The sequence below is a fragment of the Petromyzon marinus genome, chromosome 41, assembly GCF_048934315.1.
Source record: "Petromyzon marinus isolate PM22_M1 ecotype Great Lakes invasive population chromosome 41, UKy_Petmar_22M1.pri1.0, whole genome shotgun sequence".
Taxonomy (NCBI): Eukaryota; Metazoa; Chordata; class Hyperoartia; order Petromyzontiformes; family Petromyzontidae; genus Petromyzon; species Petromyzon marinus.
The window spans coordinates 12,030,070-12,056,113 of NC_133707.1; the positions used below are offsets into that span (position 1 = coordinate 12,030,070).

General features: G+C 51.9%; 2 protein-coding genes across 6 annotated transcripts in view; one reads left to right on the plus strand and one right to left on the minus strand.

Annotated features, from left to right (window-relative positions):
- On the plus strand, window positions 1-20,824 carry ARSI (arylsulfatase family member I). Its single transcript, XM_032969026.2, has 5 exons — window positions 1-1,440; window positions 14,209-14,629; window positions 15,079-15,294; window positions 17,513-17,833; window positions 18,398-20,824. The coding sequence occupies exons 1-5, from the start codon at window positions 935-937 to the stop codon at window positions 18,980-18,982; spliced, it is 2,049 nt and encodes a 682-aa protein (XP_032824917.2). The 5' UTR covers window positions 1-934; the 3' UTR covers window positions 18,983-20,824.
- The window catches only part of LOC116950888 (complement C1q and tumor necrosis factor-related protein 9-like), a 16,842-nt gene continuing 10,039 nt past the window's right edge, over window positions 19,242-26,044 (minus strand). For all 5 annotated transcript variants that reach the window (XM_032969027.2, XM_032969029.2, XM_076073401.1 and 2 more), the window contains 2 exons: window positions 24,486-24,684; window positions 19,242-22,365 (listed from right to left, as the gene is read on the minus strand). In XM_032969027.2, coding sequence (XP_032824918.2) covers window positions 21,836-22,365; window positions 24,486-24,684 — 729 coding nt within the window. In that variant the 3' untranslated portion in view covers window positions 19,242-21,835. The remainder of the gene's footprint in view (window positions 22,366-24,485; window positions 24,685-26,044) is intronic.

Below are 26,044 nucleotides of genomic sequence, written 5' to 3' on the forward strand. Positions count from 1 at the left end.
GAAGGGAGACCGGGAAGGGAAGAGGGGAGGGAGGTGAGGGAAGGAGGGAGGGAGCGGGGATAACATCGCTTTCCTGGCCATGGGCCCCAAACGGACGGTGGGGGGCGGACGAGTTTTGGGGTCTCAGCTCGCGGTGAGCACGGAGACGCCACTGCGCGCACAGCGCTGCGGCGACACCAACAACAACAACAACGACCGCCATTCGCCACTAAGTGGCGGTGACGTCACCACGACGCTTGTGCCAGGCTATGTGCACCTTCAGGCCACCGCATCATCAGCAACATCATCATCAGCTGCAGCGTCACTGCGTGCCATCAATCATCTGCCTGCAATTAATCATCTCGAGCCGCAGGGTCGTTCTCAGCACCTGCACATTCTTCAGATTGAACACCATAATTATCATCATCATCATCGAGAGGGGGGGAAGGGGCTTCAGCATTTCTATAAATCATCTTCATCACCATCGTCGCCAGCGTCATCGGGGATGGAAAGGCAGCAGGGGCGCGCGCGCGGCCACGCAGTCTGGTGAAGGAGGAGGCGGCGGCGGCGAAGCGCTCTCCCCGCGGCCACGAGCGAGGGGTTCCCCATTGGCTGCTGTCGCTTCAACTTGTTTTGTTTTTATTCCCCCTTTGTCTTTCTCACGACCTCGCGTGGAACTGAAATAACCGCGCGCTGCGAGCGAGCAAGCGACGCGCGGCAGCAGCAGTCGCCGCAGCTTTCACGGGAATGGACCGCCGGCAATAAAACACTGCAGCAGCAGCGAGCGGCTTCATCATCACAGTCGTGCGCGCAGAGGAGCACACGCGACAGAGGACGTGCCGCAAGGCGAGACAAGGGACGACGCGCCGCGCCCAGACGCAGGCGCGGGGCTCGCGGCTGCCGCCCGGCAGAGTTCCGAGCGGAGGAGCGCCTAGGGGACGCGACTGGGGCCGCGATGGTTCACACCGTGACGGCCATCTCTCTGGTCAGCCTCGTGACCCTGGGCTACCTCTCGTGGAACATGGTGCGGCCCCTCGTGGGAGACTCCTTGAGTCTGCAGCACGGGGCCAACGCCACCGCCGAGCGAGATGACATCAACACCATCACCGCCATCGCCAACAGCACCTCGTACTCCACCTCAAACTCCTGCACCACCAACACCACCAACGCCTCCTCAACATCCTGCACATCGACCAACACATCCTCCTCCTACTCCCCATCCTCCGCGGGGGTCCCGGTTAGCAGTCGGGGACCCGCCCTTGCCAACCCAAGGAGCTCGACTCCGCGGCCCCACATCGTGTTCATCCTGGCGGACGACCAGGGCTACCACGACGTGGGCTACCACGGCGCCGAGATCCGCACGCGGGCGCTCGACCGCCTCTCGGCGCAGGGCGTGCGCCTGGAGAACTACTACGTGCAGCCCGTGTGCACGCCGACCCGCAGCCAGCTGCTCAGCGGCAGGTACCGCCGGCCGGTCCAGCCGCCGGGAGCGATCCATCCCTCGTGGCTGTGGGTCACGCGTGAAGTGACGTCCGTGTGACGTGTCCCGTGGGTAACTTCTCGCGTGTAACGTCACGCGCGCGTCGCGTGTGACGACGTTAACGTCTCTGAGGTGTAACGTCTCTCAGGTGTACATTCTCTCAGGTGTAACGTCTCTCAGGTGTAACGTCTCTCAGGTGTACATTCTCTCAGGTGTAACGTCTCTCAGGTGTAACGTCTCTCAGGTGTAACGTATCTCAGGTGTACAGTCTCTCAGGTGTAACGTCTCTCAGGTGTAACGTATCTCAGGTGTACATTCTCACAGGTGTAACGTCTCTCAGGTGTAACGTCTCTCAGGTGTAACGTACCTCAGGTGTACATTCTCTCAGGTGTAACGTCTCTCAGGTGTAATGTCTCTCAGGTTTAACGTATCTCAGGTGTACATTCTCTCAGGTGTAACGTCTCTCAGGTGTTACGCCAATGAAGTGTGAAGTGTCTCAGGTGCAACGTCTCTCAGGTGTACATTCTTTCAGGTGTAACGCCTCTCAGGTGTAACGTCTCTCAGGTGTAATGTCTCTCGGGTGTAACGTCTCTCAGGTGTAACCTCTCTCAGGTGTTACGCCAATGAAGTGTGAAATGTCTCAGGTTTAACGTCTCTCGCCTTCATATCCCGGCCCGTGGGGGATGGACGAGTCTCACGGCTGAAGGATTGGAGGGATGCACAGTTGGGAGAGCGCGTGTTTGGTGTGCGCCCGTGCATGGGGGCGCCCGCATGGCGCGCCGCCGCCACGTCGGGAGGAATGCACGCGGAGCGTCTGGCGTTCACAGGCAACTCAACGTGTTGATGATTGCAGCAGCAGCTATGTGTTATTAAGAATATATATTTTATTGCCGCGGAATATATATATAAATCTTTCATTGGAGGGGCAGTGCTTTTGAGGAATGCGTTGGGCTTTTAGGCGCGTTTTCGCATACCGCACTGCCGACGTAGCGTCACGGTGTCGTCTCCAGACCACGGCTGGAATGGGGCAGCTGTCTCGGGGCACAGTGAGATCTCGAGCAGACGTGCGGTGGCAGTGAAGCTCACCTGGATAAGACGCGCTCACCTGTGCAAGCCCGGCCTCCGTGTGAGTGGGCGTCAGTGACTCGAGATTGAGCAACTGCCGTATTGAACGCACCTGTAGTTGTGTAGCCTCAACGAATATACCTCAGCTGCTTTATCCCAGTAACCACCTCACCTGCACTATACTCACCTGTATAGTATAACCTTCATATGTTTACGGGTTTTTGTTTTATCAGGTGGGAATTCAAGATACTAATTTTTAAGAGTGGCCTGGGTCACCGAAACAACAAAAGCAACACAAGTACAGTAGAGCAATGAAGATCAAATAGAAATCTGTACAAAAAAAATCTCTGTCACATGAAGAATTGAAAATATCGCACAAACATCAATAGTTATTAGACTTGATTCGAAGCTTTCGTGACTGCAAGAATTACTCTTTGTTTTTTTCGGTAAAGTCACGTATAAATAAAAAATAATAAAATAACAATAGCGTACGACGTTTCGGTTGCAACACAAGCAGCCATCATCAGGTACAGAAGAGCTAAATTTACGAGAGAGAGGAAACACATAACCCCAGATGTATATACAGACACCCAAGTAGGGGGGAACTAACACAGATACAACAGGGTACAACAGAGAGAGAGAAGCATACCAAACAATCAGGGTTTATCAAAATTTGGAAACCATATAAAGCAATACAGACGGTCGGTCAAAACACAATTAACGCATAGTCTGGTTGATGACTGTACGACGAAACGTCGTACGCTATTGTTATTTTATTAATTTTTATCTATACGTGACTTTACCGAAAAAAACAAAGAGTAATTCTTGCTGTCACGAAAGCTTCGAATCAAGTCTGAACCACCTCTACGGGGAGGTATGAGGTCTGTGTCTTTGTGTTGTCTCTGCTTGTGCATCTGCCTTTGTGTCTTGGCTTGGATTTGTGTCTCTGTGCTGTCTCTGCCTGTGTTTGGGCCTTGGTGTTTCCGAGTTTGTGCTGCCGCGCCCCCTTTGCTCCATGCATACCTCATGCTAATTTGTCCCATTGTCTCTCAGCCTCACCTTCTCTGCCTATTTAAGGCGACTTCACTGTGTGCGTGTCTGTGCTGGTTCACTCTACTTGGATGTCTATGTGTGTGTGCGCGGTCTGTATTTTAAATGTCATACTTAACTTGCAATTTAACAATCTTTGAAATAGCGTAATCAACCAGACTATGCGTTAATTGTGTTTTGACCGACCGTCTGTGTTGCTTTATATGGTTTCCAAATTTTGCTAAACCCTGATTGTTTGGTATGCTTCTCTCTCTGTTGTACCCTGTTGTATCTGTGTTTGTTCCCCCCTACTTGGGTGTCTGTATATACATCTGGGGTTATGTGTTTCCTCTCTCTCGGAAATTTAGGTCTTCTGTACCTGATGATGGCTGCTTGTGTTGCAACCGAAACGTCGTACGCTATTGTTATTTTTTTTTATTTATACGTGACTTTACCGAAAAAACAAAGAGTAATCAATAGTTATTTCTTGTTATAAATTCCCTGTCGCACGCGTTAGCTCGCGCAGATTACTTTGAGCACAATTGCTAATCTTTTTGGTTATTTTGGTGAAGTCACGTAGAATGGAAATATAATAATAAAAATAAAACAATAAAATAAAATTCCCACGACGTTTCGGCCACAACACAAGTAGCCTTCCTCAGGTGAAGAAACAGAACTGTCGGGAAGACAGCGCTTCAGTGAACACTGCCAAGCTTGGCAGCGTCTTTTAAGCTGGGTGGGAGGAGCAGAGCGCCTTGACGAAGGAGTTTACATATCAACAGAAGAATTTAGCATTGAAGTAGCTGTGTTAATGTGTTGGATTAGCAGGATGTTAAAGTCAGAAATTAGTATGTAACTGGGAGATTAGCATAATATTAGTGTGAGGAATTAGCATGTAACTATGTCGGAAAAAATGGCGGTTTCTTTTTTCTTTTCAACGTTAGCACCACGGAAAGCAACGAGCTTTGTTCAGACGGATGAGTCCATCTATGCTCGGAACAGAGGAGGGGGGAGAGAGAGAAACAGCCACAATGCGCTGCTCTGTCCTGTGTTGCGTTACAACTATGCTATAAACTAGACTACTACACATATACAATATTATACCTTCCAATCTAAACTACATTGTATAATATCGTATACACAGCCCAATGTAAGCTCTAACACTCTGTCTACAGGAAAGCTACCCATACGAATGCTTACTTAAAACCGGATTCCCACCACTATCCATCCTGGAAGAATTCCCTCATCAAGACTCTATACCATAGAGCCCAATGCATCTCCGACCAGGAACACATTGCCAGTGAACTCAAGCACGTACACCAAGCTCTCAAGGCTAATGGTTACTCCGACTACGCAATCCACAAAGCTATCACTCCAACCATGAAGAAGGATCCTCTTGAGGAGCCATTCAAAACCATCACCTTACCCTAGATTGCGGGGGTCACAAAAAAGATCTCCAAAATCCTGAATAAACACAAGATCCAGGTCCGATTCAACACAGTACATAAAATCCGTGATCTGGTTCCGTCGGTAAAAGATGTGGTTCCAGACATACAGTACCCGGGCGTCTACAAACTAAGTTGCCTCTGTGGTAGCAGCTACATTGGAGAAGCCAAACGACATATCTCGGACCGCATCCGTGAACATAAAGCAGACTTGAAACACGGTAGGACGAACACCTCAGCCATGGCAGATCACTGTTATAATTCAGTGGGCTCACATGACATTGACTTCTCCAAGACGGATGTTCTCTGCAAGCCATCCGGCTACCATGAGAGATTCGTTCATGAGGCCATCCACATATACAAACACGAGACAATTTCAACCGAAAAGATGGATTCTGGCTTAGTAACCATTGGAAAGACGTTATAAACCATTTAAGTTCTTGATTGATTGTATTTTACGGTGACTTTCAGACCGCAATCCATTCGCTGTCACTGCCTCTTAATACCTTTCACACGACAGTCAATGGTATGGTTTATGGCATGTTGTATAATAATAAATAGTATAACAGTGTAATGTTTAACATAATTCACAAGGCAATATATAGTATTGTAATTCATCTTCTTGTAATTGTATAGTGAATATACAGCAGTGTGGTATACACTTGGGTTGGTAGAATAATACAGTGTAATATTACAAGTCTAATATTTTATAGTCTAAAGTATAGGGTAGTGTATAGTAACGCGTTATATAATTCAAGGGTGGGGTTTGTCTATGGCAATGTGTATTACGGTGTATAGTCGTGTAATTTAGAAAAAAAGTTTAGTTGGAGGCATAGTAGTATAATGCATAATGTTAGAGCTTACATTGGGCTGTGTATACGATATTATACAATGTGGTTTAGATTGGAAGGTATAATATTGTAATGTATAGTAGTCTAGTTTATAGCATAGTTGTAACGCAACACAGGACAGAGCAGCGCATCGTGGCTGTTTCTCTCTCTCCTCCCTCCTCCGTTCCGAGCATAGATGGACTCGTCCGTCTGAACAAAGCTCGTCGCTTTCCGTGGTGCTAACGTTGAAAAGAAAAAAGAAACCGCCCCTTTTTCCGACATAGTTACATGCTAATCCCTCACACTAACATTATGCTAATCTCCAAGTTACATGCTAATTTCTGACTTTAACATCCTGGTAATCCAACACATTAACACAGCTACTTCAATGCTAAATTCTTCTGCTGATATGTAAACTCCTTCGTCAAGGCGCTTTGCTCCTCCCACCCAGCTTAAAAGATGCTGCCAAGCTTGGCAGTGTTCACTGAAGCGTTGTCTTCTCGACAGTTCTGTTTCTTCACCTGAGGAAGGCTACTAGTGTTGTGGCCGAAACGTCGTGAGAATTTTATTTTATTGTGTTTTATTTTTATTATTTTATTTCCATTCTACGTGATTTTACCGAAAGAACCAAGAAGATGAATTCCTGCAGTCACGAAAGCTTTAAATCACAATTGCTAAATTAGCTTGCACAAATATTGAATACAGGGTCATCATTTTACAAATATGGAAACTGACAAGGGTATATGACGATCAAAAGCAAGTGAATCTGTCATGAAGAATCGACAGCTCAGCATCGCATCGAGATGGCGCCCATTGACCATCTCCACCAAGAGACCAAAGTTCTTCTGATTCAAGATTACTAAAAGCTCCTCACTGATCAATATCTGGCTTCATACCACTCGACAACGCATCCTTGCACAAAATGACTCAAAACCCCTGCACCTATACTCATTGGTTCTTTCCCCTGCACCTGCTAGGAAAATGAAATCCACCTTGCTTTCCTTCAGCTCTGCCAACGTGCAATCGACTTTAAACGCTCTTCCACCAAATAGCACCACCAAATCAATTTTGAACCACTTGCACACCGCTGCCACCATGCACTGCCTGAACGCCTACAAGCCCCAAATGTCGTGCTAGAGGGTTGGCCCCCACCCATAGTAGACGACGAAAAATCCCTGACCCGGGCAACTCGCAAAAAAATGGCTCAACTCCGTTCAAGTTACTGCTCCATGCTAGCCGATTACCAAAATCCATTCGACCCAAACGCCCCAAACTGCTGCTGCCCTTTGTGCCAAGCAACGCCCGAAGACGTCTCCCATTTTCTCAGTTTCCCAAAACGCGGACCAAAAATTAAAGCGATTGATCTCTGGCTAAGCCCTTCCAAAGGGGCGACACAACGCCACCTATAAACAGAAAGTGCGAGGAAAACAACAACAACAACATTGAAATATGCCGAGTGTGTCCATACTGAGTCTATGGGTATCTGTGAATCTGTGGGTCTCTGTGTGAGTCTATGGGTTTCTGAGTTTGTCTGTGGGTCTATGTATAAGTCTTTGGGTCTGTGTGTCAGGCTGTGGTTCACTGTGTGAGTCTGTGGGTCTCTGTGTGAGGCTATAGGTCTCTATGTGAGTCTATGGGTCTATGTGTGCCTATGGGTCGCTGTGTAAGTCTATGGGGCACTGTGTTTTCTCTGTAGATCAACAATCTAGGCATCTCCAATCTGCACACTGACATTAATATTTTGTTGATGACACAGCCCTGATGGCCTCCGTAAATTCCATTGAGTTACGACAACTTAATGACCTAAATCTGCTCCTCAACACTAATAGGCCAACGTTGTGTTATTCTCTGGCTGCTCCGAAGCTGTTTAGCCACCTATGCACAGTGGCTCTGGACTTCCACATTGAGTAGGTTGAGAACTTTATATATCTAGTCATTATCCCGGACTCAAAACTGTCCACATGGTAAACAAGATAGCACCAAAATTAGATTATTTTACAGAAACAAACGCCGTATTCCACCTCAACTCAGTGTAGTTAATCCTGCCCACATGCAGTGATATAATGGGACACACCGGCCCAAATTCGGGCTATGGACTGCAATGTATTAATTTATTTTTAAATGAGTTGTACGACGAACTGTATACTAGTTTCTAGATTTGTAACGTGGTGCGTAGTGTTAGCGAGATTTTGTCGTGTGATCTCATTGGCCCATTTGAGCTGGGTCCAAAAAACAAATCTGCAGAGACCATCATTGGGTTGCTTTCATCCTGAAGGTCCCTCAAACAAATTCGCCGATTTCCTAAAGGACCACTAAGTTCCTCAACTCGCCTAAGAAGTGCGTCTTTATTCCTACTAAAAATGTAAATTTGCTGCAACGTTGTTTGATAGAACGTATTTCCGCGTCACTGCTCCATGTTTCTGGAATACCCTTGCCGCTCATCTACAGCTTGGTTCCCTTTCACTTATCCTCGTTATTCCCGAGATCTTAACTACTTTGCCTGGTATACAGGAGGTTGTGAGTTCAATCCCGAACCTGACACGTGCACTTTTGGAGTTTTAATGTTCTTCCCGTGGTCGTGTAGATTTTTCTTTATGTCCTCTGGTTTTTCTCTCCACATTTATAATCACAGTGCGTTTAGAGTAATTGGCTGCTATCAATTTGCTCATGATAAGCCACTTGGTAGAGCTATCATTGTGAGTGGGTCGCTTCTGAAAAAGAGGTCTATATAGCTCAGTGGGCCTTACCTGGTACCTATGCTTTTTTTGGGAGCCTCTTGCTGCCACAAAAAACGAGCTAGTTTGTAGGTGGGGGAGCTGATAGTAGAGACTATGGGACGAAGAGGTGTATCTACTTTATGTGTTTTTGGTAAGCCGTATAATCTTGGTGGCCTGGCAGCAGAAGGTTTCAACGAAAACTGTTTTTTGTCTGAAATCCTGCGTCCTTTCACTGGAAAGACCACCTCTGCGGTATAAAATTCTACTCACCTGGTATCGACAATCAAGGGTATTTCCCTGTCCCCAGACGACCTGCTTGTCAGTTTTGATGTAGTTTCCTTATTCACCAAGGTTCCTGTACCTGACACCATTGCAATCATTGAAGACTTGGTTCATCAAGGACTAAACACTGAGGTACCCCCCCTGGTGAGACACTGTTTAACCAATACATACTTCACTTGGAATGGAACTTTCTACAAACAAACTGAGGGCACCCCAATGGGCTCCCCTCTTTCTCCAGTTATAGCTAACATTTTCATGGAGAAATTTGAGACTGACGCCATCCAGACTGCCACTCTGCGCCCAACCTTATGGAAGAGGTACATGGATGACACTTTTGTCATCTGGCCACATGGCCGGCCTGCTCTAGACCAATTCTTCGACCACATCAATTCCATACACCCAGCCATCAGATTTACAATGGAAGTCGAAATAGATGGCAAGATACCTTTTTTGGATGTCCTAATTAAAAAGAGACCTGATGGTTCAATGAGCCACTCTGTCTACAGGAAAGCTACCCATACGGATGCTTATCTGAAACCGGATTCCCACCACCATCCATCACAGAAGAATTCTCTCATCAAGACTCTGTATCATAGAGCCCAATGCATATCCGACCAGGAACACATAAGCAGTGAACTCAAGCACGTACACCAAGCTCTTAGGGCTAATGGTTACTCCGACTATACAATCCGCAAAGCTATCACTCAAACCATGAAGAAGAACCCTCTTGAGGAGCCTTTCAAAACCATCACTTTACCCTACATTGCTGGGATCACAAAAAAGATCTCCAAAATCTTGAATAAACACAAGATCCAGGTCCGTTTCAACACATTACATAAAATCCGTGATCTGGTTCCGTCTGTAAAAGATGTGATTCCGGATATACAATACCCTGGTGTCTACAAACTAAGTTGCCTCTGTGGTAGTAGTTAAATTGGAGAAACCAAACGCCATGTCTCGAACTGCATTCGTGAACACAAAGCAGACCTTAAACACGGTAGGACCAACACCTCGGCCATAGCAGATCATTGTTCTAATTCAGTAGGCTCACATGCCATTGACTTTTCCAAGACAGAGGTTCTTTGTAAGCCATCTGGCTTCCATGAGAGATTCGTTCATGAGGCTATCCACATATACAAGCACAGAGACAATTTCAACCGAGAAGATGGATTCTATCTTAGCAATCATTGGAAAGATTTGATAAACCATTTCAGTTCTTAATTGATTGTTCACGCTTACAGTGGCTTTCAGACAGCATACATTATAAAAAATTTCGTCTCCCCCCTCCTCTTTTCAAAATATAGATGGACTAGTCCTGGGTAAACTGCCAAATCGCTGCGCGTGGCGCTAACGTTTTTTATAAATAAATAAATGCGCCGTTTAAAAATACATTTATGCAAACCAACACACCTGAAGATGACCGTTTGAGTTATGGTCGAAACGTCGTGAGAATTTTTTTTATTGTTTTATATATATTTTATTATTTTGTTGTTTCTCTTCAACGTGACTTTACCGAAAAAACTAAGAATATGAATTACTGCAGTCACGAAAGCTTTAAATCAAAAGTAGACAATAACAAGCAGCTCACGGCATGTGATGCAATACCGCTGCTTGGCCTGCGACAAGACGCGACTTCCGTAGGCAATGACAACCTCTCTCCCCTCCTGAATCTGGGAGAGAACGGCCCTGATGCCCACGTCGCTCGCATCCGTGTCCAGCAGGAAGGGAATCGAAAAATCGGGGTAGGCTAGGGGCGGTGCTTCTGTCAACCGCAGGCACAGTGTCAAGAACGCGTCGGTCTCTGCCTGGCCCCAACGAAACGACTGTCCCTTGGCCGTGAGCGCATGCAAGGGCTTAGCGATGGTAGCAAAGTTTTTGACAAAACAGCAGTAATAGGATACAAACCCCACGAATCTGGGTGTTGACCAATCATGGATGCACGCCGTTTTGTTGGGATCTGTCGTGACCCCCGACGCATTAACGACATGACCCAAGTATTTTACGGGGGAGCAAACCAGATGGCACTTGGAGGGTTTTAACTTGAGCTTCGCGTCACGAATTTTCGAAAACACCTGTCGCAACCGGGTTAAGTGCTCCTCGAATCTGCGAGCGAACACGATCACATCATTGAGATAGATGAGGCACGACTCCCACTGCAATTCCGCAAGTACCAGCTCCATCAATCGCTGTAAAGTGACGGGAGCCGTCTGTAAACCCATCGGCAAACAGTTGAAATGAAAAAGACCTTGAGGCGTTCTGAAAGCCGTTTTCGGTCTGGATTCGGCGTCTAGTAGTAACTGCCAGAATCCCGCCAAAAGGTCTAGTGTGGAAAAAATGTTTGCTCCTGCGAGTGCATCCAATGAGTCATCTATGCGCGAGCAGGTAGGCGTCCGCCAAGGTAACTTTGTTCAGCTGCCTGAAGTCTACGCAAAAACGCAAAGATCCATCCGATTTCTTAACCAATACAACGGGCGCCCCCCACGGACACGTAGATGGCGATATGATGTCAGACTCCATCATCTCCTGCACTGCCTGCCGCACATGCTCCTTCTCACTAGGACCCATCCTATAGGCGTTCTGCCAAATGGGTGGTGCATCACCCGTATCAATGTGGTGCTCCATCAGCGTTGTGCAACCAACATCGTAGGGACCCTGACTGAACATGTCTGCAAAGTCACTCAACAAAGTCCTGAGCTCCCCTGATTCCCTTGTCGCCACATCGCTGTTCTGTGCCAGGAGTGCAACTATCCATGACATGTCCTCTGCGACGACAGACGGGCTGTCCAATTGCACATTGTTGACGGTGTGCGCCTCAGGGTTCGAATGCATGTGACTGAAATTTGCAATGTCCCTTCCTGAATTGGAATGGGTGTGTCAGCCATGTTAAGGACCTGCAGGAACAGTGGCGACCCACCACCAACGGTAATGTGGAGACAATGAGCGGTGCATCTGACCGAGAAGTGACGAACGGGGTGCGATATCACAGTGGCACCAAGGCCTGTGCTCCAGCCGGGACCGAGGCAGTAGTCCCAACCAGCGCCTGAACTCGCGGAAGCTGCTTCGGTTCTCCGTCTGGACGCAAGAAATACAAGCGACCCCCGATGGGGTTTCAATGCAGCCTTCGGCCGTCAGAATGCGAAGGGGCATGTGACTCAACAGGTCCGTGCCCAGCAAGCAGGGAACCGTGAGCACACTGGAGACCAGTACCGGAGCACGTACCTCCAGCTCCCCGATGCGGACCGGCACTACCACTTGGCCCACTATCCCCGTACTTCCCCCATTTGCGGCTATGTACCTGGCCTGCACTGGCGCGAGACGACGTTGTCCCTCCGGTAACAAGTCAAAGACACGCAGGGATATGACGCTGGTTGACGCACCCGTGTCAACCAACACACGGACTCTAACCCCTGCCACCAAGCCTACCAACACGGACGTCCCAGCCGTGATCGCCACCACCCTTCTGGCCAACCGATACCACTTATTAACCGTGTCTGGCCACGGGCCCGGACCATCAGCGGGAATCCTAGCTGCCGCCCCCGAGGAATGAGATGCGTGATGGGGTGAACCTGCGGTGGATGGTTCCGGCCGAGTGTCCGAGGCGTCAGCACTCGCCTGAGTCAGAATGGCCACGGACCGAGGCTGACGATCCCGGCTGGTCGTCCCCGGTGCACTCGTCCTGCTGCAGCATCTGCAGGCGATGGCAGATGACTTTGTCGGTGACCCGAGGATGCTGTCCTGCCTCGCGAGGTGCCCAGCGCCGGGGTTGGCGCTCTGCTTCCCGCAGGATCCTCGGGTACTGCCGCAGGGCTGCCACCGTCTCTCCCTCATCCTCCTCCGCCGGCGGCGCGTGTCTGTTTGGGGGCTGTAGCAGCCCCTCGACATCACCGCGATCCCATGCGACGTGTGCCACACTTCACGCGAGTCCCACAATCTCTTCGTAAGCACAGAGATGTTGTGCAACCCATAGCGAGGTGCAGACTTCCTCCTCCACCACCGGCAGCAACACTCACGCCTTCTGTGCCATGGCTAGGAGCTGCTCCGCCACCAGCGAGTCCAGGCCCGGCTTGTTGAGCCACAGGAATGCGGCTTCTGTCAGCGTCAACAATTCCGTCCTGAAGACCAGGAGCGATTTGGATGCTTCACACTGGCGGTTTTTAAACTTCTGGCACCCCAGACAGGGGGTCGAACACCTCCGCCATCTCCTTGTAGACGCCCTGCAGGGATCCTCTTTTTGCAGGCGGAATCCAGTCGAACACTGCCAGTGCGGGGTCGTCCACACAGTGGGCAGCGTTGTCAGGGCTTGATCCTCCATCCACCTCATTTGCCGGGCGGCCATCTCCAATCGGCGGATGAAAGCGCGCCATTTTCCCGATCGGGACGCGAACCTCTGTATTGCGCCCAGCTGGCGGCTCCATCCTGGTCCTCCCTCCGCGGGCTGCCTCGGCTGAGTTTCGGGCTGAATCTCGCCCCCAGTTGCTGCTGCTGTCGGAGGATATTGGGAGAACAGACCAAAGTTTTCTCCCAGGTCCTGCGCGGGACGCACGGTCGGCGGTATCGCTGATGCTGCTCCATCCCCTGAGAGATGCTTCAGAGTGCCTGGTCGGGAAGTCTGACCGTGGCCCCCGTCTCCTCGCTGGGGAGGTGGTGCGGCTGAAGTTCCCCCCGCTCGTTCGACCTCAGGACCCAGCCGGCTAAGCAGCGCGGTGACTGCCTCCAGCAGCAAATCCATCCTCTGATCCCTAGAGGATGATCTGCGGTGGCAGCGGCGCTGGGTCTGCATGGCTGGGTTGGTGGAGGAAGGTGCCCACACGGGACGAGCAGCTGCCACGGATCTCGTCGATGAGCCGGGAGTCAAATCCCGACTCATCGGTTTCGTTTTGGAGCAAATCTCGTCCCGGGCACCTAGAGCGTTTTCTGGCTGTGTCTCCCCCCTTGGGATCTTGCGTCGGTCGAGGCGAGACATCCCACCGCTGCCATCAGATGAAGAGGAGTCGGAGACTGGTTAAGCACTTCTTCATTCTTCAACCCACAGCAACACTCGTTCCAAAACCAACCTCGAACACGCTTCTCACAGCCCCTCGTTCCCAATACACATCCTCGCCTGGTCTGGGTGACGTCAGTGCCCTTTAACCCTTGACCCCCGTCTAGTGTATTCCTGTGCGTGTGATTGGTGCGTGTTATGCTGAGTGCGGAGATTTCATGTCTGCGTGGTGCGTGTGCATGAGGGTGGCTCGCAGGTCCCTTACACACGTAAAGAAAACAAAACTTTTGTCCTTGGCCCGGGTAGTGAACACTGCTGCCGGTGTAAAACTGACCATGGTGGCAGCGGTCATCACCACACGCAGAACCGATCGCTCCCTCGCTTGCCCACCTTCCCCCAGGTACCAGATCCACACGGGGCTGCAGCACTCCATCATCCGGCCGCGCCAGCCCAGCTGCCTGCCGCTGCACCTGCCCACGCTGCCAGAGCGGCTGCGCGACGCGGGCTATGCCACGCACATGGTGGGAAAGTGGCACCTGGGCTTCTGCCGGCCCGAGTGCCTGCCGACGCGCCGCGGCTTTGACTCCTTCCTTGGCTCGCTGGCGGGCAGCGGCGACCACTTTACACATGAGGCGTGCGATGGGCCCGCGGCGTGTGGCCTGGACCTGCGCACGGGCGAGCGCGTGGCGCGTGCACACGGGGGCCGCTACTCGACCGAGATGTACGCGGCGAGGGCCGTGCGCCTCGTGGAGGAGCACGACGCGGCGCGCGGGCCGCTCTTCCTCTACGTGGCCTTCCAGGCCGTGCACACGCCCCTGCAGGTGACTCGCCCTGTCCGCCCGCCTGCTCGCCAGCTCGCCCGCCCGCCCGCCCGCTTGCCCGCCGACCCGCCTGCCCATCCGCCCGCTCGCCCACCCGCTCGCCCATTCACCCACCCGCTCGCCCATTCACCCACCCACTCACCCATTCACCCACCCACTCGCCCATTCTCCCACCAATCCAACCACCCACTCGCCCATTCACCCACCCACCCCCACCGAGTGTCTCGTGGTCCTCACCTTCCTTCCGATGTGTGTGCGCGTGTTTATTTTCAGGTTGCACTGTGTGATGGTACAAAGTTTTCACTCCACCGTGCTTCTCCAAAAAACAGCAGCTTCCAGCATGCGCAGCGAAACATCGCACGTGTGCGGTCGGGCATCATTCTCATTGTCACGCGTGCATGGTGCGTGCGTGCGTCGGTTCGTCCGTCTGCGTGTGTCTACTCGCCCAGGTGCCGCCGCGCTACACCGAGCGCTACCGGCGGATCGCGAACCAGGCGCGGCGCCGCTACGCAGGGATGCTGTCGTGCCTGGATGAGGCAGTGCACAACATCACGGAGGCGCTGCACCGCCGCGGCCTCTACAACAACTCGGTGCTTGTCTACTCGAGCGACAATGGCGGACAGCCGCTCTCCGGGGGCAGCAACTGGCCACTGCGAGGACGAAAGGTGAGCTCCAGCGACGGCTGCCCTGGGCTGTGGGTTGGGGGGGGGGCCGTGCCAATGCACCAATGCACACACCTGCCATTCGCCACGAAGTGACGTTGCATCAGTTAATGGCGCCTGTGCCAGGTCAAGTGCACTTTGTGGCCACGTGAAATGTCGAAGGCTCGCTGACAGGAGGTTTCAGGACAGACCCAGGTGCCATAGCACCTGCCATATACTTACACACACAAAGATCACTCCCACAAGTGCTGTTAGCGAGACCCTATGAAGGGCGACACGGCACATGAATAGGTGGGTGGCCAGCACTACGCCCGGCAGCCTTTGCATCCTTAGCAGCGATTTTTACACACCGCACCAGATACTCAGTCGACCGAGGGAATGCCCAGGACCAGTTCAGATAATCGTATCTGGTGTTAGCCATGAGCGGGAATTGAACTTGGATCGCTGGGGTCTTGGCGTAGCTGTGGGGCCCGACGTCCACCCCACCGCCCTCGCTAGGCAGATGGGGCGCGATGTTCACCCATTCCGCTCCCTCCACCGCAGCGATCGGCTCCCACTGGGCCCCTGCCGACCGAGTGATTGGGCCCCCCGCGCTAGTGCCCTCTCTGAGGGACATAGCTGTACTGCTGGCTCACCGCCGCGCGGAGTTAACCCATACACCCGTGCACACCGCAGCTATCGCTAACACAGCACACAGCGGCACGCTCGCTGTCACACCTGCGAGCGATTCCCTCAACGCTCCCTCACTCTTGCCGCGCGTTCGCCCATGCAGTCGCTCCACACAGGAATCACAGACACCACGCCTATGCTCTGTACTAACTTTTATTGTTGGCGCAAACCCCGCACTGCCCGGAGGGAATATTCTGTGAGCAGAGCCTAAACTACTGGTGCCCAAGTCCCCAGATATTCAGACACCCTATCACGTACCTCGCAGCTGTACTCACGGCATCACACGGACGCTGTGAGAGTCGGAGGGAGGACGAACGAGAACTTTACCTATCACTGCCTCGTGGTGGCACTCGCTAGCTTCGCACAGATGCTGCGAGTGGCTCGAGAAGGCAGGGCGGCAGGGAGTGGGTCTTGGCGGCCAAGAGGTTGAAGACAAGATCTGATCTGAACGGTCCCAGGCTCCCCTTTTTATCTCCCTTGACTTCAAAAATCCAAGGTTACGTTATCTCGGTGGCCAATCGTGCGCCTACCTGTGATTATCGCTCGTTTTTATTCCCTTACATGGAGCACTGGGACGGTTATTTCTGCGACCCATTGTCTATCCATCCATGCTCATTCATTTATTACTCGTCCTGGTTAATCTGGAAGTACGTCCGGCCGGCGAATACACACCCTGCAAGTGTGTATTCTGTCTGGGGCTGGGGGAAGTCATGGCGCTACGATCCCCTGACCTCATGGTCTGCTCTGCTCGCTTAATATTCCACCCCAGCCCCCCCACAATGTCATGCATGACTCATTGTGGCTGGCCCAGTGAACCTTTTCGCGCCCATACAATTATAAGCCAACTCAGGGGCCCCGCAATGTGACCTGTCCTGCGAGGGTCGGCCAGTCTCCTGGCACCGGGAAACCGTGGGACTTTCCTCCTAGGGACCCTTTGGATTAAAACCCGTTGTGACAGACATCCCCCGCCAGGACACTACGTGTGCGCGCTGCGTGTTTGCGCTAAGTGTGGGGGCCAGGGGGGAGTTGTGGTGCTTGCAAAGTTGCTCCAAGGCCGTGGCATCACACAGCGCACGAACCACTAGACGACCGCACACAAGGACAAAGATCCCCCGTATAGCATTAATAAACTGTTGGGGCAAGTGCTGTTAGCGAGCACCTATGAAGGCCGGCATGGCACACGAGTTTGTGGGTGGCCAGCACCACGCCCGACCACCTTTGTCTCCCTAGTGGAAATTTTACACACCGCACCAGGTACTCATTTGAGGCTGAGTCGACCTAGGGGGAGTCCCAGGATCGGTTCACATAATCATCGCTGTGTTAGCCATGAGCGAGAATCAAACTCGGGCTGCCAGGTTCGTAGCAAAGCGAGCTAACCGCTGCACCACCACTCCCCTGACACACAGATGGACATGTGTCCAAACAAATCAGTACCACTCACCAACAGCACCCATCCCACAGGCTGTGTAGGCTACACGGTGTGCGTTGGTGGTCGGTGTATTGTGGTTGTCGCTCTTTGTCTGTGCCCCCTTCTCCCCCCGGCCCTCCACAGGGCACGTATTGGGAGGGCGGCGTGCGGGCACTGGGCTTTGTGCACAGCCCTCTGCTGCGGCTCAAGGGGCGCGTCAGCCACGCGCTCGTCCACGTCTCCGACTGGTTCCCCACGCTCCTCGCGCTCGCGGGGGTGGGCGCAGACGCAACCACTGCTGACCCATCCAGCCCCGCGCTGGATGGGCACGACGTGTGGCGAGCCCTGAGCGAGGGGGCCCCGTCCCCCCGCACCGAGATCCTGCATAACATCGACCCCCTGTACAACCGCGCCCGTGGGGGGTCGCGCGCCGCCGGACACGGCCTCTGGAACACGGGCGTGCAGGTGAGGGACCGCGGGACACCCACTGGGTTGGGCGAGTGGGTAGGCGGGTGGGCGGACAGGTTAGTGGGTGGCTGGGTGAGCGAGTGAAAGGGCATGTGGGCATGGGGGTGAGCCAGTGGGTGGACAGGTGAGTGGGCGCGTGGGTGGGTGGATGAGTGAGTGGGTGTGTGGGTCAGGATGTTGGTCGGCGAAGTGGCCAATGGTTTTATAGTAAGATTATCAGTCGGTCGGTTAGTAAAGTGGTTAGCTGGTTAGTTAGTAATTAAGTTTGTAAGGGGGGGTAGCTGGTTAGCCAGCAAGTCAGGAAGGTGACTAGCTAGTTCGTCAGTAAGTTAGTCAGGTGATTACCTGGTTAGTCAGTAAGTAGGTTAATAAGGCGGTCAGCCGGTTCGTCAGTCAGGTGACCAGGCAGTCTGATCTCTCGAAGTGAAGGGCAACTGCTCTTCACGTTAGGTGAACGGTGCACGGATGCGGATATCACAGAGCTACTTCTGATAACCCCCCCCCCCCCCCCTTCACGTGACTTCTTTACAAACCCGGGGCCCTCTCCATCTCGGGCGGCAGGCGGCACTGCGCCAGGGAGACTGGAAAATCCTGACGGGTGACCCGGGCTATGGCGACTGGGTGCCACCGCAGACGTGGCCGGCATTCCGCGGGAGCTGGTGGGCCCTGGAGCGCGCCGCACCGGCATGGAGCGGCGGCGGAGGAGGCGGTGTAGGCGGAGGCAGGGGGGGCGTCGTGGAGCCGCAGACACTGTGGCTATTCAACCTGTCGGCCGACCCCTTCGAGCGCTACGATGTTTCAGCGCGACACCCGGACGTGGTGCGGCGCCTGCTGGGCCGACTGGCGGAGTACGCACGCGGCGCTGTCCCCGTGCGCTTCCCTGCTGATGACTCGCGCGCTCACCCGGCACTGCAGGGCGGCGTTTGGGGGCCCTGGCTGCTGCCGCGTGATGGAGGAGCACGGAGAGGTGGAGAGGGGCAGTCCGGTGGTGGCGGCGGTAGCGGTGTCGTCTCAGGATCAGCAGCAGCAGCAGCAGCAGGGGGACGATCACTGGCAGCCACCGTCGCCTACTGCCGGCTGTGCAAGCTGCGCAGCTATCTGCGCAAGTTGCGCGCCGGGCGGACTGCCGCACCGAGTAGATCGTGAGCGGCGCGGGCCGAGCGGGCTTAGCAGGCGTGCAGCGGCACGCGGAGTTCCCAGCTGAGTGGCTCAAGGGAGCGGCGGCATGGCCGTTGGCGCACTTATGCTCAAACAACAAAGCCCGTAAGCCAAGTTCTAATCCCGACCTCGGCTAACGTCGGCGGTGAGAGGTATCAGGAGCGGCACTCCCGCCTCCGCTCTTCGCCAAACCCGCATTGACCAGCGTGGAGAAGTATGGTCAAAATAAATTCACAATGAGACACGGCGTGTGGAGGCCTTTATCCACCATTGGATGTATCAAGGGGACAGTCCAGTGAGCATTTTACTGTGGGGTCGAGTTAAATCGCAGAGAGATTCGACTGAGCAATCACCATCATCACCATCAGATTCTTCTTTGTAGGGTGGATAAAATTAGTCCCACCTTGTGAGGGTGCAAACATGGTTTATTGTGTTGAGAGACTAATCCTTGCCATAGGAATGTGGAATTTTAACCACTGGCTCAAGAACACAAGTGAAGACGAGCACCTCACGGTGACTGCATGACAGAGAATTCAACACCCGCGTGAGATCCAGGGACTAGCATGGCCAGTCAGAGTCACACCCAAACTCACGCCCAGACTCACGCCCAGCTCAGACTCACTTGCAGACTCATGCCCAGACTCACGCCGAGACTCACACCCAGCCTTGACTCACACCCAGACTCACACCCAGACTCATGCCCAGCCCAGACTCACACCCAGCTCAGACTCACATCCAGCTCAGACTCACTTCCAGTCCAGGCTCACACCCAGACTCACACCCAACCCACTCAGACCCAACCCAGACTCACATACAGTCAACCCAGACTCACACCCACACACCCCAGCAAAACTTTGATGTCACTTCCTAGCCGGAGTCCACGTAAACCATCATTAACGAATGATGCTGGCGGGCATGGAGCTTCGTGTCGACATATAGACGCGTGCATCCATGTAAATAAGATGCGCGTTTCACCATGAATGGGAAATTGATGACACAAGGCACAGGAGTGCGATTGTAGCCATGCAATTTCAAACTGTGCACCGTATAGTAAATCTATAGAGACCCATAGAGATAAACAGAGATACATAAATACCTATAGAGATGCATTAAAGACAAGCCACAGTAGTGTCATTGTGGCTGTGTAACCCAAACTATAGGCCGTATAGTAAACCTATAGAAACAGATACTTAACAACACATATAGACGCATAAAGATACATTAAAGACGAACTACAGAAGTGTGATTGTGGCCATGCAACACAAACCATATTAAAAACCACTATGGTCTGTGCTCCTTCAATAGAAGACGAGGAGGAACAGCAAACTAGACGAACTCTCTCTGCTGAAGCTCTCTAGTCGTGGCGAGTTGCAGATCTCGACAATGGGTATCCAGCTCCTGAACATAGTGCTGCTGCCATCACGCGCAAGGACATAATAGAATTGGGCGCGTTAGCGAGCGAAGGATCGCGACGCCGTGGACTCCAAGGCCAGTGTGATGTACGGGACCCGCGTGTCCGGCGTGATGTACGGGGACCCACGTGCCCGGTATGACGTACAGGACCCACGTGCCTAGTAGACGTGCAGGGACCACGTGCCCAATATGACATACGGGACCCGCGTGCCCCGTGTGATGTACAGGACCCGCGTGCCCGGTGTGACGTACGGGAACCACGTACCTAGTGTGTCGTATGGGACCGGCGTGCTTGAACACGATGACTATGATATTGTGAGTTTTAATAAAACCAAAGTGGTTTGTGAATGTACAAGGTACCAGGTGTTGTTTACATCACCAATTAAAATATATTCGTCCATGACAAGGACAAAAATGTCTCGTATCGCGTTGTACTGACTTTTTGGGAAAGTGCTGTTAGTGAATACCTATGAAGGCCGGCACGGCACACGTGGGGGTGGGTGGCCAGAACCACGCCCAGCCGCCTTCATCTTCCTAGTAGCGATGTTTACACACCTCAGCAGGTAGTGGGTGGTGGTACCAGTCTGGAGAGACCTTCGCCCAGCATCGGGTCCATCATTGCTGACAATGACGATGAAGACGGTTTGTGCGTTGCACTGGGGCAATTGCACGTCGTAAACATTGCTACTGCTTTTGAACAAAGGTCCCTTTCGGAAGACGCGTTTGTGTGACTCCCATAAGAGACGGGTGGACTGGCTGGGTCGAGTGGTGGACACTCACGAGGGGGACGACGATGATGATCGAGAAGATCGGTTCGTCCGGGCACGAGACCGCGTGGCGTAGCGGCAGATGTCTGCACGCAGTCCCTGCTCTGCACGCGTCAGGCGCCTCCGCTCACTCGAACCATGAAGCCCGGCCACAGGAGTCGCTCCTCCCCTCTCCCTCGCTTCCCCGACACTCACAACACCCACCGGGCGCATTGCACAACCACCTCGTTCAAATTCTGGTATATTCTAAAAAAACAAACAGTTAAAGCCATTCCGTGTTAGAGTGAGCACTGAGGCGGAGCCCTGAGCAAGTCGTGCAAATTCCTCATTCCTGTGGCGAGGGCGATTCTATGCATAGGACAACCACTGTTAAATTTCCTACTAAAGCGGTACTCATTTTGATTGACCACTGAGGGATGAATAGGGTATGACGGGCTGAGAAGTGCAATTTGCGAGCCACTATCCCGGAGCCGCCCTGGTGGATCAGTTCCTGGCAGCGGCAAAAGTGTAGTTTTAGTGACGGGCAGACAGCGTAAATCACACTCCGAACTCATCGTCGTCTAAACTAACGCGACTGCCATCCAAACCCTAGCAGAACCAAACCAACGCGAATCCCATCACTACCAATTGTGCTCAAATATAGAACTGTGAATTATTATTATTATTTCGGCAGGTCGGGGTACAGCAGGAAGCCGGAGAAGGTGGTGTCGGCCTGAGTCTCCGCCGCCAGCTTGCTGTGCCCAGCCTCCGCCTGGATCCACACGGAGTCTCCCTTCCGTAGGCGCAGCACGGAGCCGCCCGCCAATGAGTACATGGTGGCCGCCGTCGCTGTCGCCGTCCCCGTGGTCGAGGCACCAGTGCCAGTGGCGGACTTGAACTGGACGGCATTCCCGTTGTGCCGCAGGGAGAAGCGGCTCGCCCCAGTGCCGCCCGTCAAGTGGAAGTCAAAGTAGTAGACCCCGGGGACGACGCACATGAACTTGCCGGTGGACACGTCGTAGTGGCCCTGGTCGTTGTACGCTACCTTGGTGAACTTGAGGGGTGCGCCGCTCGTGGGGTTGGTGGACGCGGCCAGGCCGATGGTGAAGGCTGACCTCAGGCCGAGGACAACGCCATCGTCCTTCGATGCCTTTTCGGCCGGCGGTCCGCGCTCTCCTTTGGCGCCAGGAAGACCGATCGGGCCGACGGGTCCTGTAGTTAAACAACAATAAAAAAAACACGAGTTGAGATGACAATTATTATAATGACTCACACACGATTGTGTTATATTTAAGAAGTCAAGATTATTTCATATACATCACAGGCGACCATGCTCGGACTGGACTTAGGGCATTCTGGACAACTGCCCGGTGGGGCCAGTCCATTTCGAGGCCTGGTGGGCCGGTCTGTGTGGGGAAATTGCAAATATGAGAGTAAAAAAAGAATATAGATACAAATATTTGTAAACATTTGACCTTCATTGCTTTTTTTAATGCTCTCAGTTGGCATTAAGTCCCATATTTGGCAGCCTCAAAGATTCTTCCTCACCGGCTCATTTGTATTTTACAACCAGCCCAAATGGGCCAAATGAGATAGCACGGCAATTTGGGCCAGGTGTGTTTACAAATTACTGGGCCGATTTTTAGTCCCAATCTAATCACTGCAGGCGACATTCCAGCAGACATTTCACCTCTCTGGCCTCTCTATGTGCTGTGGTGAATGAAGGTCATTGTCCAAAACGTCGCCTATGATATGCGTTTCCTATTGAGGAACGTTCAGGATCACGGGTGTGGCGACTCCAGCATTTCACTGTGAATTGCTCGACAATTTGTTTCACAGCGATTACAACATTTCACCTCGGTGACCACTTGGGATCGATCATATCTCCAGGGCGTCGAGTGACAAGTGTGCATAGCAATAACGTCACGACACGTGTACACACACACACGTTAAATCCTTGACTTACATAGTTACGCATTTACACAACGAATATCAATGCAGTCGGTGATTTTGTGGTGCCACGGCCTCGATGCCACTCTGCAAGCGCCGCGAGCACCCCCCTCCCCGCCCCCACACTGAGTACAGACACGCAGCGCACACACATAATGTCCTGGCGTGGGATTGCTTGGCACAACGGGGTTTAATCCGAAGGGTGCCTATGAGGAAGGTCCCACGGTTTCCCGAAATGCAGAGAAGGCAACCCAATAAACTGTTTGTGTGTCTGTCTTTGTGTCTCTGTGTCTTGTCTCTCTCTCAAATGTCACACAACTTCTAATTTAGCAATCTTTGGAAGAACGTAATCAACCAGGCTATGCGTTGATTCTGTGTTGACCGACTCTCTGTGTTGCATTGCATTACATTTCAAAAATTTGCTAAGATTGTTTAAGTGTATTTTCTCTCTCTCCGTGTGTCATCGTGTTGTTGCTTTATTATTTCCTGCAGTCACGAAAGCTTAAAATCTCTAATTGACATGCTAATTTCTCTACCCCCCCCCCTCTCTCTGCCCCCTCTCTCTCTATTTAAGGCCTCGACACAGAGGCGTTGTTTCTCTGTGTGCCTATCTATGCGTGTCTCTCTCTCTGTGTGCCTCTGTTATATCTCTCTGCTTATGTGTCTGTCTGTGTGTCTCCGTGTCTGTGTTTTGTCTCTCTCTCAAATTTAGCAATCTTTGGAAGGACGTAATCAACCAGGTAGAGTGTTGACTGTTATGTTAGCCGACTCTCTGTGTTGTATTGCATTGTATTTCTAAGTTTACAAGGTTTGTTTTATTTTTCATTTGTACCTGATGATGATTGCTTGTGTTACAATCGAAACGTCGAATGCTATTATTTAATTACATTTTCTTTCTACGTGACTTTACCGAAAGAACCAAAGAGTAATTCCTGCAGTCATGAAAGCTCCAAATCAAGTTTGAGATGGAAAGCCGAGAAATGGAGGCAGAGAAACATTTAACTCATGCAGCAGGCAAGGACGAATCCACTTGTAGATAAGAGGGCCGATTTTTGTTTGCAGTTTGTATGTTCTCCCCCAGTTCTGGATGGCCTTCCTTCGGGTTATCCGGATTCTTACCAAAGCTAAACATCCGCACGAATTTGTTTTGGTGTTGACCAAAGTTCCAGTGATAGCAGAACTCTGCTGCTATAAACGCCCACGCAATAAACAACGCAGTTGAACTATAATTTGTGACCAGGTCGATTATGAAAGAAAACAGCTACGGTATAGAGCTCAGTGGGCTTTACCTGGAAAAATAACGATTGTTGTTTTACTCTCCTTAAAAATTAGTTTTCGGACTCGATGTGGGTAAATATGCGATGATATGAATGATAATAAACCTGCTGCTCCCTTCTCTCCGTTCTGCCCGTGGACACCATGTTGTCCATCGCGCCCCGGGAGGCCGGGCTGCCCTGAGCTGCCCGGTACTCCGGGGCAACCGCACCGGCAGTGCTCCTCCGCCTTCCCGCCTCCGAGCGTCGCCACCACCATCAGCGCCAGGGTGCAGGACGCCAACCACATCGCCATCGGAGGGAGCATCTGTTAGCAAATACCACGCAACATACCCATTCAAGAAGACCATTTTGACCTCCTTGGTTTAATAAACTGTTGATTATTAAAACTATAAACTATTTTTATTTTACCAGGTAAGGTCCATTGAGCTATATAGCTCTTTTCCAGAAACGACCTGGCCACAAATGATAGCCCAACAGAGTGACTTATAGTGTGGAATGTATCGCAGCCAAATGCTCGAAACGCGTGTAAATGTGGAGGAAAAAAACCCAGAGAACCCGGAGAAAAATCCACGCAACCACGGGGAGAAAGACACGCAAACTCCAAATATAGAGGCGTCAGGGTTTGGATCGAACTCACGACCTCCTGTACACCAGGCGAGATAGTTAACATCTCCTAGCCACCATGATGATTATGAGAGAGAGACACGCAAACTCCAAATTTATAGGCGTCAGGGTTTGGATCGAACTCACGACCTCCTGTACACCAGGCGAGATAGTGAACATCTCCTAGCCACCGTGATGATGATGAGAGAGAGAGAGAGACACGCAAAATCAAAATATAGAGGCGTCAGGGTCTGGATCGAACTCACGAGCTCCTGTACACCAGGCGAGATAGTTAACTTCTCCTAGCCACCGTGATGATGTTGAGAGAGAGAGAGACACGCAAACTCCAAATATGGAGGCGTCAGGGTCTGGATCGAACTCACGACCTCCTGTACACCAGGCGAGATAGTTAACATCTCCTAGCCACCGTGATGATGATGAGAGAGAGACACGCAAACTCCAAATATACAAGCGTCAGGGTCTGGATCGAACTCACGACCTCCTGTACACCAGGCGAGATAGTGAACATCTCCTAGCCACCGTGATGATGATGAGAGAGAGAGAGAGGGAGACACGCAAACTCCAAATATACAAGCGTCAGGGTTTGGATCTAACTCACGACCTCCTGTACAACAGGCGAGATAGTTAACATTTCCTAGCCACCGTGATGATGATGAGAGAGAGAGAGAGACATGCAAACTCCAAATATAGAGGCGTCAGGGTCCGGAACGAACTCACGACCTCCTGTACACCAGGAGAGAGAGTTAACATCTCCTAGCCACCGTGATGATGAGAGAGAGAGACACGCAAACTCCAAATATAGAGGCGTCAGGGTCCGGATCGAACTCACGACCTCGTGTACACCAGGAGAGAGAGTTAACATCTCCTAGCCACCGTGATGATGATGAGAGAGAGAGACACGCAAACTCCAAATATAGAGGCGTCAAGGTCTGGATCGAACTCACGACCTCCTGTACACCAGGCGAGATAGTTAACATCTCCTAGCCACCGTGATGATGATGAGAGAGAGAAACGCAAACTCCAAATATAGAGGCGTTAGG

Bases quoted from the DNA above. Each gene is read 5' to 3' on its own strand.
- ARSI (XM_032969026.2), top strand. From the start codon at position 935: ATGGTTCACACCGTGACGGCCATCTCTCTGGTCAGCCTCGTGACCCTG. The intron at 14,630-15,078 runs GTGACTCGCCCT...CTACTCGCCCAG, and splicing joins CCGTGCACACGCCCCTGCAG to GTGCCGCCGCGCTACACCGA. The intron at 15,295-17,512 runs GTGAGCTCCAGC...GGCCCTCCACAG, and splicing joins GGCCACTGCGAGGACGAAAG to GGCACGTATTGGGAGGGCGG.